The 17,696-nt window shown below is 39.0% G+C and overlaps 2 protein-coding genes across 2 annotated transcripts; both read right to left on the reverse strand.

Moving 5' to 3' along the window:
- Positions 1–356: 356 nt before the first annotated feature.
- LOC144631195 (ectonucleoside triphosphate diphosphohydrolase 5-like) lies at positions 357–13,034 on the reverse strand. Its single transcript, XM_078489603.1, has 13 exons — positions 12,667–13,034; positions 11,219–11,298; positions 10,934–11,077; positions 9,325–9,439; positions 8,938–9,026; positions 8,256–8,335; positions 7,894–7,961; positions 7,703–7,793; positions 6,696–6,775; positions 6,165–6,236; positions 2,006–2,062; positions 1,456–1,562; positions 357–800 (listed from the first exon to the last, which is right to left on the reverse strand). The coding sequence occupies exons 1-13, from the start codon at positions 12,938–12,940 to the stop codon at positions 723–725; spliced, it is 1,335 nt and encodes a 444-aa protein (XP_078345729.1). The 5' UTR covers positions 12,941–13,034; the 3' UTR covers positions 357–722.
- A 1,615-nt stretch (positions 13,035–14,649) lies between these two features.
- On the reverse strand, positions 14,650–17,082 carry LOC144630477 (small ribosomal subunit protein uS14-like). Its single transcript, XM_078488834.1, has 3 exons — positions 16,976–17,082; positions 16,321–16,420; positions 14,650–14,800 (listed from the first exon to the last, which is right to left on the reverse strand). Exons 1-3 carry the CDS (start codon positions 17,035–17,037, stop codon positions 14,792–14,794), a joined length of 171 nt encoding a protein of 56 aa, XP_078344960.1. The 5' UTR covers positions 17,038–17,082; the 3' UTR covers positions 14,650–14,791.
- Positions 17,083–17,696: the final 614 nt, after the last annotated feature.

Here is a 17,696-nt window from a genome sequence, read left to right on the forward strand (position 1 = left end):
CTAAGCTGGAACACAGACTTTACCTTTTAACCTGTTATGTGTCAGTGTGTTAACTTGTTTTACTGACTGGGGAGCAAGGTCTGTACAACAACTTTAATTTTTGAAAATGTTTTCCAATTTTTTTCGGCCCTATACCCACATTGGGTTATGGCAATAAGTCAAGTAAGTCAAGTTTCCTTGTTTTATTTGTTTTTAGAGTTAAGAAACACTAGTGGATCTTCGAGAGAACTAACACAGCTCGTTTTTTGCAGCTGTTTTGAGCTCCAAAACTAACACGAGTGTTTTAAAAGTGTTTATACAATAATGTGGAAACGAGGAAAGAAAATTTGAAATGTGCAAAAAAATCTTCCCACAAATTACGACGCGTGCAGTGTATTGTTTATTTACATTAATGATTATGACAATGACGGTGACAATTTAATTACAATGATAGACATTTTCAAGATAATTTTAAATACAAACATTTTGGTTGTGTATTGTACAAAATACAAATATCTGCTACCATGCCCATTCCAATTCAAACAATACTACATTAAAAAATATTTGGCCCACTTGACCCCAAGCCCCACGAGTTGCTTTGTCCTTTCCCCAGATCTCGCGCAGTTCAATAAATTCAAGATGGCGACTCGAGGACCAATGGAAGAACAAAGTGACTCAGACGCATCCTAGCCAACCCAAAAAGTCTAAGGTTGTCAATTATGGCTTGCAAGCCTCTATGGATGTTATGTCATTTTGTCGAACAGATCAAGGGTTGCTCCTAACGCCCAACTGACTTCAACACCATCAATTTTCTTCTGAAGCTACAAGAGAACAACACAAACATCAATAAGAATACTACACTGTACGTTTAAATAAATGCCTCATCTTGTGATTTTTAACAATCTGAACAGTTGAGGTTTTGCGAGAGGTGTAAATGTGAATATTTACTTGTTCTTGAGGGTGAACTGATTCCTTTTTTGTAGAAGTGGATTCCACATTGATTTCCGGCGGCCAGGTTGGTGCCCCTCCGCATGGGCACCAACATGGCGTTTCCATACTGGGCTCTCTAAATTTGTGTTGAACATTTTGACGGATAACTCGAGTAAGGAATACCGTACAGACCCGAGACTTGGACAAGTAGTTTATCTAGTAATTTCTGCAATCTGTAGTATTCTTGATTTTTTGGCTCAATAGTTTTTTTTTTTTTGACGGCGTGACAGTGAAAACCACCTAGACGCGTCTGACAGGACTAAACGAAGGTAGGTATCGGGCCGGAGCTTATCCTGGGCGGTTTCCGTAGCATGCAGCGACTAGGAGTATTTCAATCTACTCCCTCATCACTTGCCCCCCCCCCCCCCCTTCCTACACCCCCAGGATTGGAAGCTAGTCCATTGCAGGTCGCCTCGTGTGCACTGAGCATTTTTATCAGGTTGCGTCTGGGTAGAAAGAAGCCAGAGTTAAGAGAGCAACACTTACAATTAATTTCCTGTTATCGCTGAAGCCAAATCCCTCCTTTAGTAGCGCTACTATGTAAGTGGCATCCAAGCAGAGATATGGAGAAGATTTTGATTCCTTGGAACATGCTACAAAGAAACACAAATGGCCTCAATATGGACAGTATTTTAAGCATGCGCCCCATGTTCAACCACATTGACGAGCTAGCATATGAAATATCCACATATAAACTCTCCTGACTGATCTCCATACATTTTCTTATAGTATTCGCTGGGAGAATTTGTTAAAAATCAAAGCAATTTTCCTTTTGTGATCATTTTATTAATTCACATAAACTTTTCCCGTGATTAAGTATAGATACTGTAAAGAGAAATTTCATGTTGGTCACTCTTGCGACTTAAAGGGTCAGACTCGGAACCATTTTTAGCGGCTACTTTATTAAGTGCCTACTCGCAGAAGAATGGTCGAGTGCGACTGCATTACCACTAACACTATCTCTAACAAAGCAAATGACAAGGGAGGGGAGCAAAAACAAGAATACATGTAGTAGCCACAAAACTACTGACATTACTTTCTTTAGCTCCAGCTACGAAATCCCCAACAGTTATTGTACCGCCCTTCTCACCATCTGCAATATAGATTTAACAGAACACACAATAATCATTGGTAGTATCACTGCATATTTTACTAAGTTAAAAACGTTGGTTTCTTAACAAGCCAAGGTGACCAATCAGGCAATCCTAATTCTGCCTCTCATAACACCAACACTCTGAATGAGATGCTTGTCCAGCAATCTTAAAGGTTGCCCTGACATTCTGCCAGCACCCATGCAATGTGGCTAAATGGAATTAGGCCGAGTTAGAATCGAGCCAAAGCTTGTCTTGGGACTATGCACGGTGGATTGACATATGAAATGTCACAGGGCTTGTGAAAACGCCTATTAGTCCAGGAGCAAATGTCGCTGAAAAAGGTTCCGTGGGAATTTCGTGAAGATTTTTGCCGACCAGTGTAAAAGTGTTGTGGAGGGACTAAGGAACCCGATAAATGTTGTTGGCACTTTTGTAACCCGTGCAGACGGTTTCTATGGGGCGTTTAAATGTGCCCTGTGTGGCTCAGCATGAAAACGAGGCTGAAGTTCTAAATTGCTTCGCGCAAGCTCTAAATTGGTTGAAATATTGCCGTTTTTTGTATTTTAGGATGAAATTTTCCTAGTCCTTAAAATTGTGAAATAAAAATACTATGTTTGCACTAATTATACTGGTCACAGGTCTTAGCCCTATTGAGACCCGGGGGGAGGGGGCTTTTCACGCCTGCGCTGACTTTGAACGCTTATAACTTTTTCAGGGTTTAACCAAACGCTGCCAAACTTTGCGAGATTATCTAAAATTTATCTGAGAATAATTTCGTAGGATAGATTGTTGTTTCAGGAACTTGACATCACCACGGCAATGGTATTTTGACTGGCATGTTTTTCCAAATTTGTAATTTTCGTGTTTCTGTTAATGAAAATTAACTTAAATGTAAATATTTTCACCTTTTTACGGTTCGTAAGCACAGTTTTATTGATTTTAAGTACTTTGCAGTACTTTTGGGTGGTTTTCTTACGTTTAGGAAATTTTTTGAAATCCAAGATGGCGGATCCAATATGGCGGCTGTTTTGACATTGTGATGTACTTGATGAATTGCACGTGATGTTACGTAGTCATCCCTCGTAACGTATACGAAAAGATAGATGTTCAGACATATATACATCCTATTAGCTTTATTGTGATTGCCGAAAGTTATTCTAGAAGCTACGTGGTGGTGGGGTGCGGGGGTTCCCTCGGTCCAAGAAGGTCCAAAAAAAGACCGGTCTGAAGGGCCGAGCTAAATTTTTTTTTTTTTTAAACCGCTGCCCTGAATGGCAAGCTTTGAAACAACTGATTACTTCCAATATCAAATTAAGATTCTTAGATATTAATTTCTTTCGTATATTGCTTAAAACTGTTAAAATATCGACATGTTAAGTTTAAAATTAACAATAACTGCAGCAACAGAAACCTATTGGGTGTGAACTATAAGAGGTCAAAGATGCCCATTATTTTGCAAAATGTCCTAATAGAATGAAGTGCGAGTCTTTCGGCTCTGAACGTGGACAAAGAGGAAAATCAATCATTTATTGAACTTTTGTTTCTTAGGTGTTTCAAAACTAGACTGCTTTTATGTCTACGTAGTGAAAACCGGGTGAAAATTAATGGTAGAAAAAACCGTTGTTATTACTTTAAGAAGCCTTGAGGTCTATAGAAATTTTTTTTATGGCAACAGGGAAGTGAACAAGAAACCCCGATAGGATGGGATACCACTCTCGATCATATCAACCGTTGCATGAAGGTTGCAGGAGGACTTATTGGGATCACTCTAAACCTAAGTGCTAGAGCAAAGTTTTTCCTAAGGCAAAGCAAATGGCTGCGATGTCTTCAGTGATGCAGCTTTTCATAACGCGAAGACAGAATTATTGATTGGTTATTGACCACAATGCGGAACTTTGCTACCCCGTTTAAAGAAAAGAGTAAAGAACTTAAAAATTGTAGTAGCCAAAGTAGTCATGATCATGCAATCAAGCAATGAAGAGTGATCTTTGCCATAAAAGTGAGAGAGATAGGGCACTTAGTAAGATCTTTGCTAAAGACAGAATTCACTCGAACATAGTGAACCGCTGGTCCCAGAACAAATAAACGCAAACTTCTTCCTTGGAAAGACAGCGGAAAGGTATCAAAGTATCTTGCAAGGATAAAGTGGTCGAGTTTCACGACTAATGAATCTACTGTGGTCCCGAAATCTATGTTTGCACCCGACGGTATGATGCTCCATTGTTCCGCAAAGAGCTCGTTAATGATAATTTTTTACAAGCATGGCGGTGAATCGCAGCAGAGGACGAACACGGCTACTCAGAATAACGAAGATGACACAATAAATGTGGACGGACGCGGAGCCTTAACTGCAACTACGAGTCCCTGCTGTTGACGCTATGGCAGAACTGCAGTACCTTGATAGGTCAGACGGTATCGAAGACTGTTCATAGTCACTGGCACTGGCCAGAACCACCATGTAATTGAACTTGGGTCGATTGCTAGCGCTCTTGGCAGTGCTAAAATTACAGCTGCACTATGTGTAGCCTGCGAATACAGCCGCCTCTCATTCGCTCCCGCTACTGTAGCGGGAGGGAATGAGAGGCGGCTTTATTCGCAGGCTAACATAACTGGAAGTTTTTTCCTGCGTGCTGAAAAGCCTTCAGAGACACAGACAAGGACGTAGTTAATGCTTTCGGATGTCTTGGAACGACGCTGTATCCAGAATAGAAGACAGCAATAATAATAGAGCAGTATGTTTGCCAGACTTTTTAGCTCAGAACAAGCATCTCGAATCATGATGATAAAGACCTCATGTGGTAGATGTGCAAAAAGAACAGGCTACCACCTACGCAGGGTGCACTTTATGAAGCAATTATCTGTACCCAAAACCAGATCATCGCTTTTAACAACGACAGAATATGCAGTCCTAAGTTACCACAGCCAGATGGTTACGGCTGGAAAAATTAGGGAGGAGGAATGGACGACTGTAGCGATGCGTAGAAAGTTCACCCACAAAACTTGCTACAATCTGAGAGGGGGAATGGGAGGGTCTGTAGACATATTACATATATTGAAAAGACGGTTTTTACTAGCGTCACTAGACCATACAAAGCCTTTTAACTTCGTTAAATTGCCCAACGCCGGGATATTCATTGATTCCTACTGACATATCTTGGAAACTGTTTGGCGAGGGGACGGGAGGCACTATGGTTCCAGGTCCATTCCAGGTTCAATGAACCACAAGAAAATGCCGCCTCGATTTCATGGTCACGTGATTGAGACTATCCATATCAGTTAAGATATTCTTTTGGACATCTTAGTCTATCGAAACTGCTAATAGTTATTCGAAAATACCAATAAATACCACATTTTTGTGAAGTTCATCATTCAGCCTCGTTTTCATGCTAAGCCAAATAGGCGATGTTTTTAAATTCCCCTTCTGAAGGCCTTTGCACGGGTTACAAGATTGCCAACAACATTTATCGTGTTCCTTAGGTCCCCCTTAACACTTCTAAACTAGTCGGCAAAAATCTTCACGAAAATCCCACGGGAATACGATTGCTCCCAGACTATATGGTGAAGTTCCAGCTGTGAGGCCGTGCGGTTGTTTCCAGCTTTGCAACGTGCTTGTGCGTAAGGGACTTGTTAAGTATGTGGGTTGGCACAGTAAGTAACACCACTGCATGCCCTGCTTGAGGCTCATATTTTGCCTTCCCTTCCACCCCTTTGCTAGTCACCTTCCCCAAGCTCATATATTGCAACGTTATTATTATTATTGGTGACAAGTTTAACACTCCTCCAGCAGTGTGGAGAGAAGCACTGTGAGAGTGCCCCAGCCAGCACTCAAATCTGAACTGCACAATCTCGGGTCCACCATGCTTATCATTAGGTGGCCACAAGTCAGTTACTGTATTTTGGCGAGCTCTTATAGCAAGCAATACGACAAGCCCAAATGTCCAATATTTTTCTTTCTCTAAATTCCACACTTTGAACTGTTTGTTGTCAGGGGAGTTAAAACAATAAATTACAAATAACCTGCTAAACCTAGTTTTTGTCACTGATATTAACAGTAAATTACACAGCAAAAGTAAACTGTATTGAAAAAAAATAAATTCTTACCTATTAACCCCATTTCTGTGGCTCTATCATAGTAGTAAGAAAAGGCATACATCTCTACTGAACTAATACCAGCTGATAGAAAGGACAAAAAAATAACTATCAGAATGTTACACAATTATGTCTACTAATTTGTACATCCCAAAGAAAAACGACAAGGATATTTGAAATAAACTTCAAGTTTTTTAGTCTCTGACTTGCAACTGCCTTCTAATCCTCAAGTCTCAAGTTATTTGAAATGAACTACCAGTAATTTAAATTTAATTTAATTAACTAAACCCTAAAAAACTACATGTACATACTTGAAGAGAAGTACATGTACGCTATAAAACCTGTAGGTATGCCCTTGCTCTATCCCCCCTTCTTACTTACTTACAATAGGCTGTTTTGATGTCATGTGTTACATACAAATGTATAAGCCCCCACCCCCCCCCCCAACACACACACACACCACCTGCAACCATTGTCATAACAAAACTTCTAAAGGCCTTGCACATCAGCCACCTAGCAGTTCACTTGGTCTATGGTACTTACTTGGTTTGTGAACTTTTAATTGAGAAATAACTCTTTTGACATGTTCCATGCAAGAATTGAATCCATAGGTACCAAGACCACTGAAAGGAAAAGATAACTCAGCTTTAATTTCAAAGAATGATCAATGTTGTACATGTAAAAAAAATGTAAAATAAGGGACGGACCATTATTTTTTTGGAGGGGGGGGGATGAAAAATATTGAAAAAAATTGTTTGCAGGGCCTGGAAAGACAAAATAAATTGTTTGCAAACACGATATATATGACAAAAAATAGTAAGAATTTCGAAAACAAATGTTTGCAGAGGTGCATAAACTAAAAAAAAAGTTTGCAGAGGAAAATTTTTCATCCCCCCTCCAAGAAAATAATGGTCCATCCCTAAAATGGTTAGCTCAGCAGACAGGTCAAGCAGTAACAAAATGTGATCTCTTAACTTACAACTAGACTTGCCACAAGTCAACCTCACAAGTTCTCATGAGTTACGCGAGTGACAAAGTCGCAAGGGGTCTTCATCCTGGTGTGCCATATAAGACTAAGAACAGCAACTTTTTTCAAAGTCTAGCTTATGACGTCTTGTTTACAAAGCCAAGCGCTTGATATGATAGTATGTGTGTAGGTTGAATTGAAGAGTCTATGCTGAAGTTTGCAGGGGGACTGGGTAATTTTTCTGTCATGCAATCTGCTAAATTTTGTAGCAATTGAATGAAACACAATTTTTTTTAAACAAATTTGCTATTGTTCCTGAGTGCATGATATATAAAGGGGCAGCAGGAAATGAGTTAAGGAAATCATCAACTACAGGATAAACTATTAATTAGCCACCAGTAAGGAGAATTAATTTCCATCATAGTGCATGTAGTGACTTTGAGAATAATTTGTATCAACTTCAATTTGTTCAAAAAGTATTGAGAATTGCCTGAATGAGTCAATCAAGCACAACTACATGCATGTCACTTTAGACGTAGTTTTATGATAATCATTAAAAAAAAAAACCCTGCTTCATACTAACCCAATATCAATGCTATGATTTATACCAAATTTCCAGGAATCTTTAAAATTACTGTGTATACAGGGACTGTGTTTAACTTCTTTGCCATTTGCTGAAAAAGGAAAGATTGTGATGAACAGAATGGAATAATAATCCAATGGAATGGAATGGAATAACGGAATGGAATGAAATAATAAGACAACATCACTCACTTTCTTTAACAACTTGCCCTAATTCTAGAATGGATGTCCTTGCTGCCATCAGTCCAAGACCAAGATAACTACATTGATATCAACAAAGGGAGTTAAAACACACTTACGCATACACGCATACTAGGTATACAAAGTATGTATGCAAAGAGTTTGTCCTTCAAGAACTTTCAAGAACAAATTGATCTTCTGGAGGACTTTCAAGATTTTGAATTTTTATTTTTAAACTCAGGGCCTTAAAAGGTACAATACGTAGACTGATGCAAAATTATACATTTTTATTCAGCAGAAAAAGAAACATGCATTTAAAAAACGTTTTTCCCGCTGAGATATGAAATTTAGTTAAGATAGTAAAGGGCCCTCACCTGTGCGTATAAAGCGTAAAATGGTTGTTGGCAATGTTCATATTTCTTGTGAATCCATCAGGAGCCTCTAATAGAGTTTTCTTCATGGTAGGGAAATTTTATAATATAATTAGTACATGTATCTATTGAATGAAATATAGTAAGGGAAAAATTAAAACAAAAAATTAATTTTTTGCCCTGGTACTGTAGGTCCTACATGTACCTCCTAGAATAAAGTACTTGTAAAACTTATTAATAAGTTACCTGAGTAAATGGCCCAGTAAATGGCCCAGCTGACAATGAGTCCCTCGTACCTCAGTTGGTTAGAGCGCCCAACTGGTATCTGGGAGGCCATGGGTTCGATTCCCGTCGGGGACTCAGAATTTTTCTTTGTCCCATGCTCGTGTCATTGTTGAAAAAATCATTTCCATTATTTATCACCGAGCTTAAAATTTTCCATCTTTATTATTTGCAACACACTTGATGCTTTCGACATTGCTGATCCTAGCAGTATGCAGGACGTGTGTCACAAATAAACCTAGTAAATGGCCCAGCTCACAACGAGTCCCTCGTACCTCAGTTGGTTAGAGCGCCCAACCGGTATCTGGGATGCCATGGGTTCGATTCCCGTCAGGGTCTCAGAATTTTTCTTTGTCCCATGCTCGTGTCATTGTTGAAAACAAAATCATTTTCATTAAGTTACCTGATCAGTTGGACGAAGTGTTATCTGTGTTGATCCTCCACCAAGATCCAAGGTTCCATAGAGCTTTGAATTGCCACTAGTTAGACCTCCTATTGAACAAAAAAATAAATAAAATAGCACACTGAAAATGGCAAACTTGATACCATCCAGCGCTCATTGTACAGTGAAGTTAATGAAACAAAAAAAGGTCTTGGTTGACATGAAAACTTGAAGATAACCCTTAACATTTAATTAGTTCTGTTTTGTACAAAATGTTTTGTAAAACATTTAAGAATAAATACTAGGGACAAGAAAATAAAACGACATTTCAATGACTCCATGGATGTCATTGATTATAAACTTAAATTAGATTACAAAGTTGAAGCTATTTACAGACCAGCTGCTAACCTAATAAAAAGTTCACAGTTATCCAGGCATACAATCCTTCATCAGGTCCATCCATGATACTGACTTGACTGTCATCAGGAAAATGATAAGGTGAATCTTCAAACAACGCACGCACCTGAAAATAAGTGTTAAAACAGTCATTGGTCGGACATGTAAATGTACAACCTATGTAGGGGAGAATTTGGTGATACTTTGGTAGGCCAGCTGGCTGTTGTCACTGCACGACAATGTTATTTCAAGGGGGGGGGGGGGTGGGGCATACAGGTATAGGGGAAAAAATTTATTTGAAGTGTTGTGTAAAAAACATATGAAATAAACAAGTTTACTATGGAAAAAGATCATTCAGCACTGAGAAATATACATATTTTGAGTGTTCTTGATGAAAATTTTATTTAAGTCTGAGGCAACCCACACACCCTCCCCTCCTCAACCCCTTCAAAGTTAATTTGTCGTTCCCAAAGATCATTGCGTAGCTGTTTTGCAAATTCATCTTGTTGTTGTAATGGGCGTCTTGCTAAGTGAAGTTCGACTCTATCTGTTACTGTTCAAGTTGCTGTGAACTGCGTTCAAGTTGCTGTGTGGAAAAGTGAGTATATTTCGTCTTTGTTTTGTTCGATTATGAGAGCGGGGATCAATACTGAGGTCATTCGCTGACTTCAATAAGAGAGCCTGTATCTCCTAGTTTATACATTAGTTTTTAAAGTTAAAGAATTTTTAGCAGATATCCAACAGCAACAACCATACATGCATAAAAATTATTTAATGATAACGTACTGTGAAAAATGACAGCTTATTTTAGTGCAGTGTGTAGACCCGGGTTTCTCAAAACATCATTCAACCGTCAATCATTTGCCCAAGACAACTAAGAAAGTGGTTATAAATAAATTTTATGCATGCACAGATTTGGGCAACTGAAATTGGGAAACATAAACTTCAATTTCAAGCCTTCTGTGTTTGTCAAGCAGATGAAACTCAATTTACGGATCTTTACAAAAAATTATTTTCATAGGAAGCTAGTCGAGACAGCCAGACAACAGAAGGGCCACATGTTTAAAAGCTCGCTGAGCATAAAATAAATATTTTTGTTACCTTTTGTTCTTTATGGTGTTTTATTAGGATGGTTTAGCAAAGAAGAAGCCATTTCTCATTCTGACAACTTAACTGCATTTAAGTCAATCTGTGCCAGTCAAAAATGCTGTAAAGAATTGTGGTCGTAGAATGAAATTTATCTGTCACCACTACACTTGGGTGAATGATTGACAGACGAATGATGTTTTGAAAAACCTGGATCTACATTTTTTGTACACACTACACTGGAATCGGCTGTAAAAAAAGAAAAGTCTGCATTTGAGCCTAGTGGCTCATCAGGCCAGCACTCATTTTGTGTTTCCGTAGTATAATTAACGCAACCAGGAGTATTTTTGACTTCTTCCTAGATAATGACGCTTAACTCCAAGTGGTTGGAGAGAGGCACTGTCTTGCACAAGGGCACCAGACAATACTGTAGGCTTGGTTAGGGCTTAAACCCGGATTGCTTGACCCAGATTCCATTACACTAACCATTTAATACCCCACTGCACCTCCCATACATTGCATGTAGAGTTAATACCTCTTCTAGTAACTGCTTAGAAGAGTTTGATGGAAGCAATCTTAAACCAGCAGTAGCTTTGAGTGCAACTGGAGTACTTTTCTGTCGTTCCTCTGGTATAATGTCTTCTGACTTTTCAAGTAATCCTTCTATAGATTGTGATCCCTGCAAAAAACATGAAATATTTACATGAGGATAAAATTCTATTAACTTGGTATCAGAGTTTGAGCAGTGAAGGCATTCAACTGGAGAGCCAATATATCCTTCTAATTAAATATTTAATTGACCACATTTTTCCTTGCTCACCTGTTTTGGATCATCAGCGTATGCTGAAAGTCCAGGTTTTACTTCATGAAAGTATTCATTAGCGAGCCCCAACTGTCCTCCTGAATAGTGAAAAAAGAGAAACAGAACAATAAAGATTTTTTAAAAAATTTAAGGAAAACGAAGGGACTAATATCTCAACCACTACCACATGAACTGAAGTTTCTCATTTCATTTCCTGTTAAATGCATAGCTGGCATTATTATTATGGTTAATCCAGTAATGGTAGGAAAGTTTTAGTAAAGACAAATGACTTAATTATCAATTTGATCTTGTTTGTTTTGAAATCTGGTCGATATGAACAGCTGTGAGATCAAGGCTGATACATTTTTCATTTTTGTCTGGTCTACAAAGCAATACTGGAGGGCATGCATGTAGCATTGTGGTTAAAATTTGGTTTTGTTTTCAAATTTTCAAATTTAAATCAGTTTAATTTTCATAATTCTCTTTTGTCTTTGTTTTGTATTTAGGGTAAAAAAAAATCAAGGAAACTATAAAACACCAAACTGGTTTGAAAAGTTTCACCTTAAAAAAATCTAAACCACAAGACAGATGGAGTAAGTGTGGAGCCAAATTCTATGTGATCTTCAAGAGCAATGAATAATGAACAATTTGGCAATGTAAAAGGGGCTGCGGTAGCCTGCGAACGCAAACGTATTTCCAGCTGTTGTTTCTTTTCGGTGGAGGAAAACGGCAGCCGGAAATACGTCTGTGTTCGCAAGCCAGGGCAGAGGCATAAATAGGCTCAATTGATCTTGGAGAGTAATGTGTTGTGTCTCTTCAACGCAAATCAAACTGGTGCAATTTCTGAACCGGACAGTGTAGCCAGATACACGTACACATATTAAATGTACATGTAGGGTACAGTGATATGCTAGAGTTGAAGGGTTTTCAGTAAATTATGCAAATTGTTTCTTTTTTTCACGTTTTCTTAATCCGTGCATTTCGGCAACAGAGATGCCCCTGGCAAAAAGGGTTATTAATGAAGGTTTGCCCCAGTTACTGAAATTATTGGTTTGGTATGCTACTGAAACGTACATCTTTTAATATTAAATGGATGATATGTTACTTTATAAATAACACATTATTGATCATAAGTCATAAGACGATATTTTCATGACTGGGTGAGTGAATATTGAGTCCCTTATTGTGTAGTGTGTAGTATAGCTGTATGATTACATGAACAATCAATGTAGTTTTACTTGTCATTTGTAAGCTTACATGTATTTTGACTCGCCCTACTGGCTCGTAAAAATATTTCAGTCGAACTTCGAAGGATAATTAAGGTTTCCACTTCGAAGGATAAATAAGGTAAGTTAAAAATCAAATCACATTGACATATCAAATTAAGCTTCACACGTTTTTCAACACATGCAAGCATAGTTAGTAGAGGTGACTATGATGCAAGGTATCTTCGATTGAATCCTTACCTCCAATTTTCACAAATGTATAAACATGAATCCGGCTTCCCGTACTGCCAGCATCAAACATGATTCCATGAAGCTGTGCTCTAGAGCTTTGCGAAGGTGAAAGGTAAAACAGTCTTGTAATAGAAATATCCGCAAAACTAACCAAGAAAAAAACTGCTATCACCACAAAGAAGAAGATCAAAGTCACGACTCTGAAGCCACGAATGTTGTAGACTCGGTGAGGTGGGAACATTTTCCTTTCTCTCTGAGATCTAACTTGTGATTCTGTATTCATAAGCCCTGCAGCGACGGTGGGTGTTTATAAATGCAAAAAGAACGCAATTAATTACACGTAGAGCATTTCTGTGTCAAGGAATATATACCGTAGAAACAACCGAGCCGGCCTGCCTTGCGACCAGGCCTATAGCAGATGCCCCTGGCCCTGGGGAGAGAGGAAACTGGGAGCAAACTCATAAAAATTTGTTGACGGCAACATTTTATGGGCAAAAATGTAATGATTTTTTCAAGTGCTCAAAAACTACAACCACTTGTGCCCAAGTCACCCACATAAAACCTTAAAAGTGACAGGAGGGTGGGAGAGGGGGCATGGACGGCGGAGCATTTTTCCAACTGGGGGGGCTGACTAGTGACTTGAAGTGGGGGGGCTTAAGAGACTCTTCTCTTATTAACTCTTTATTTTTTCTGTTAAAGTGGGGGGGGGGGGGGCTAAAGCCCCCCCAGCCCCCCAGCTCTGGGGGGGGGGTGGATTGAGGTACCTTGTTGGAGGCAAATTCGTGGTTTAGAACTGTTTGAATCTCAAATAACCAGTGATGGAGTTATTCTGGTAAGGACAGTAGAATGCGAGCCTGAATGAAAACTCAGTAACTGGTTGGAATAATGGATGGCATACCGTAAAATTCCGGTTATAAGCCCCCCCCCCCCACGCTTATAAGCCCCCGCGGTTATAGGCCCATCATCCTGGAAACAAAAAAATACATCCGATTATAAGCCCCCCTCTTCCGGACGACAGTACTAAATAGGGCTAAATGTTGCTTTATTGCGTTTTTAACTAAAAAACGTATTTCCATCAACACTCCCGTGGCTCGTTTCAAAACGTTTATTTCATTCCGCTTATAAGCCCTCCCGGATATAAGCCCCTCCACTAAGCCCACCGAAAACCCCTTACGAAGTTGTATAAGCCCAGGGCTTATAACCGGAATTCTACTGTGTGTTCAGCTTAAAGAAAGCCGAATGGGAAAGAATTGAGATTATCAGTGACATAAGCTACTCTGAGAAAATTCTGAATTATCCAACAAGAGTTGAACCTATGACCTTCCGCACACTGGTCGGATGCTCTACCACATTATGGTCAGCTATGTTGAATGTGTTGTTCCAGAAAATACCCATGCCCTCACACAAGGAGAAAAAACAGGCCACTTAACAAACCATTGCTCTCATCCAACAGTTTCAAAAATGCTGTGAGGCTACTTTTTCCTGGAAAAGGCCAGGGTGCTTTTCCTGGGAAGAACATTTGTCCATTCACAGTTGAACTTTGGGTACAACTTCAGTGGCCCATGCAAGCAACAAAATAGTATCGCATGATCAGACTTTAGGCAACCACAGAAATGAAACAACTTGTGCATGAAGCAGGCTGAAATTTAACGCTTGTGGACTAACATATTTTTTCTCAATACAGTGAAATCCAATTTTTTTTAACCTCCAAAAAAATATTTCAAGAATCATGAGTTCAAAAAATTGGGGGTAGTTGCAGTTTGTCTGATTGAAGCAAATCCAATGGAAATAACTTTTTGATCAAGTTATTGAGAGGTTTGAGAAACTGATAGGTTCGATTTCTGCCAAGTACTCGAGTCCTGTCTTTGACTCATTTTCCTGAAAACCAGCTGAAAATGGAGCCTAAGAAATTGAGGGTTTGAGAAATCTGGATTCCACCATAGTACCAGACAATTTTCGGAGACAGAATAAAAAATAATGCCAGATTGGAAATGTGATAAATATCAACAATGCTTTAATACAACATTTAGAAAGATGTTACAGGCTGTTGTTGTAAGAATTATTCCATCATTATTAACTTGGATTTCAACACCAAATTCTTCATTCTGCATTGTTGCTTTGATCTTGGTTTACTCTAGTGGAACTGCAAAGAAAGAAGAAAAAAACAAAATTATTGTGCTGTCGCACCGCAGTGGTACTTTATTTTCAAGTTTGTGCAGTGTGTATTAACTAGTCCCACTAGAGAAAAGGTGGACATCTGAATGTAACTTTGAGAAGATTAGTTGACGATGGGCCAAGGGCCGAATGAAAACAACCCACGACAAGCTGAAGTACACATGAGAAGGGGGTGGGGATGGCTGAGCCAACAACAGATCTCAACTCTTGAGATATTTATTGTTGCTGGAATTTAACGTTAAACTCCAATCATGCATGCATGTTGTTATGTTTAAAAATATGATGCTTTTTTTACTGTGTGTAATGCTAACAAAACAATCACTTTTTTTGTCACTGGTCACTAAACCATGTAAGGTCAAATCAAATGGATATATCTGTATAGTAGTTTCAATTCTTTTTTCTAACTGAAGTCTATTATCATGGTCAGCGAGTGAAATGTAAGGTAAAAAGTCTACATTCTCGCCCCAGCATGAAATTAGATCGCTCAAAGTCAGATCGCTCCGTCAAAAAGTGACTTTGCTCCAACAAGCGCACTACAATTTAAAAATATCTAGTTCTTTAATCCATGAGTTGAAACAAGCATACTGCACATGAATATACGTCGTTCTTTAATCCATGAGTCAAAACAAGTGCTAACTTCTAAACTTCTTAGTTGGAGCGATTTCACTTTTGGTTTGAGCGATATGACTATAGAGCATTCCAACTGTAATTTGTTAAAATAAGTTGTGGGTACCCATTCATACAACTGGGTGGAGAGAGGCACTGTAAGAGTAAAGAGTCTTGCTCAAGAACACAACACATGACCCCAGCCAGGCCTTGAACCTGAACACTCCATCCAGAGCGCTAACCATTAGGCCATCATGAAGGCAGAGGTGGGATGTATTTTAACACCTTAGCAAACTGTGGTGCTTTTTATACCTTTTTATGTAATTTTTGGACGAAAAATCTCATCTTATTGTAAACGCAATCCCTTTACCAACTGAATAATAGTGAACTTTAACAGTGATAGTGTTTTTAGTGCATGAAGGGTAAACAACAACTCGCCCCTTAGAAAATTTGCCCCAGACAACTCGCTCCCCAATCGCAAGACAATATTATTTGTCCCCGACTTGTGTTTTGATAAAAGAGAGTGAAAACCGTTCTTAACTAAAACTCGTTCTTAAAGCGTGTGCAAAGAGAGACAACTTTAGCAAACTGTTCGTTAGCAAATCGACTCGAAGGGAAAATTGGGGGCGAGTTGTCTGGGGCTAGTTGTCTGGGGGGCGAGTTGTCTGACATTCGCATGAAGGGCACGAACCCAGACTGCTTTAAGAGTCCAGCGAGCTTACCATTAGGCCACCATGCATCCTTGCCTTTAAAGTATCACCTAAAATCTTTCTCCACAACTATTTAACTTATACACTTGCTTATCCTCTTCGTGCCCAGGTGGACACTTAAGGTCGTTTTGACTATTTATCACAAGTAGTAAAACATGGAAGTTAAACAAACCTTCTGAAAGCCAATGTCTTTGGCATACTGCCTAAAGCATCGTCTACAGATGTTCAATCCATATTTCCTGATTATACCATGATGGTTAAAGCAAACACGGCTATGGCACAAAAACAACAGCTATTTAGTGGGTTTTATAGTCACTTGTATTCAACAAAACCAGATCAGAAGAGATTCACGTTTGTAATTGTGCTATGAATAAGAGCTTTTGCTGCAAAGACGGGTTAAGTTTACTATTTTAAAGGAACTATTGTGCTTTACTGGCGGACTAGAAAACCGGTGAACGATAATTTTAGCAAAATAGCAGCTACATAAGCTTGTCCTTGTTGAGCAAAAACTTGTACGAATCATACAAACTAAAGAAAACCTGCTTTTACCGTCAATATACTTTCAGCGATTCTCTACTCTGAGTCCTCTAATCAAACAGTTCGTCTTCCTATAAATTTTACGCGGCTAGCAAGAGCCCAACACGAAATTCAAGCGAATCATTTTTATTCACCGGCTTTCAACCACGTGTCCGCCATATTGAATTTTCATTCGACCGAGCAGTACGTTTTTAAACCCACCAAAAACGCCTAAATACAACAGCAGCCCACGAATAATTCGAACAAAAATAACAATAAACGACTTAGAAACGCTGTGGATACGAACTTACCAGGATCTTGAGCCTGGTCCGTAAGTTCTTGGGTGAGAAAACCAAACGTTTGAGTGGCCCATAGTGAAAACTGGCGGAAAAGAGAACGCCGCGTGAAGAACGTGCGACCATATGGGATTCTGGGAAGTGTCAAAAATTCCTCTTCGGGAGTAGGGTGGGGTGGGCGGTAACTTTATTTAATTTTTCGTGATTCGAGTGCGGCGTTTTTTCGATCGAGGGCGGCGTTTATTTAAAATTCAATTCATTTCTTGCATAAAATAGTATGGTAAATGAACATTTGAAGTTTAAAAACAGAAAAATGTTTTAGTGCTTGTCTGAAAAGTCATTTTCAATTCTTGGTTTTCACGTGACGTCATCAAAATTCTAAAACCCAAAATCGCAAGACCCCTGAGTTTTTATCCTTCACTGCCTATTAGACATCCTTAATATATACCTTGTGGAAGGTTTTTAGCTCGATAGCATTCGCCGCCTTTCAGAAAGAGCATTTTGAATTTCGGAGTTTCACGTCACACGAGATCAAAGATGGCCGCCAGAAGGCTGTCACGTTTTCTTAAAAAAATGCCTTATCCTGCAATTTTTAACAATCTGAACAGTTGAGGTTTTACGAGAAGTGTTTATGTGAATGTTAACTTGTTCATGAGGGTGATCCGACCGCTTTTTGTAGCAGAATTTAATGCCAGATGTTTTCATTGATTTCCGGCCGCCATGTTGGAGCCCAACT

This window comes from Oculina patagonica, chromosome 11 (assembly GCF_052425735.1).
Source record: "Oculina patagonica isolate OP01 chromosome 11, crgOcupat, whole genome shotgun sequence".
Lineage (NCBI taxonomy): Eukaryota > Metazoa > Cnidaria > Anthozoa > Scleractinia > Oculinidae > Oculina > Oculina patagonica.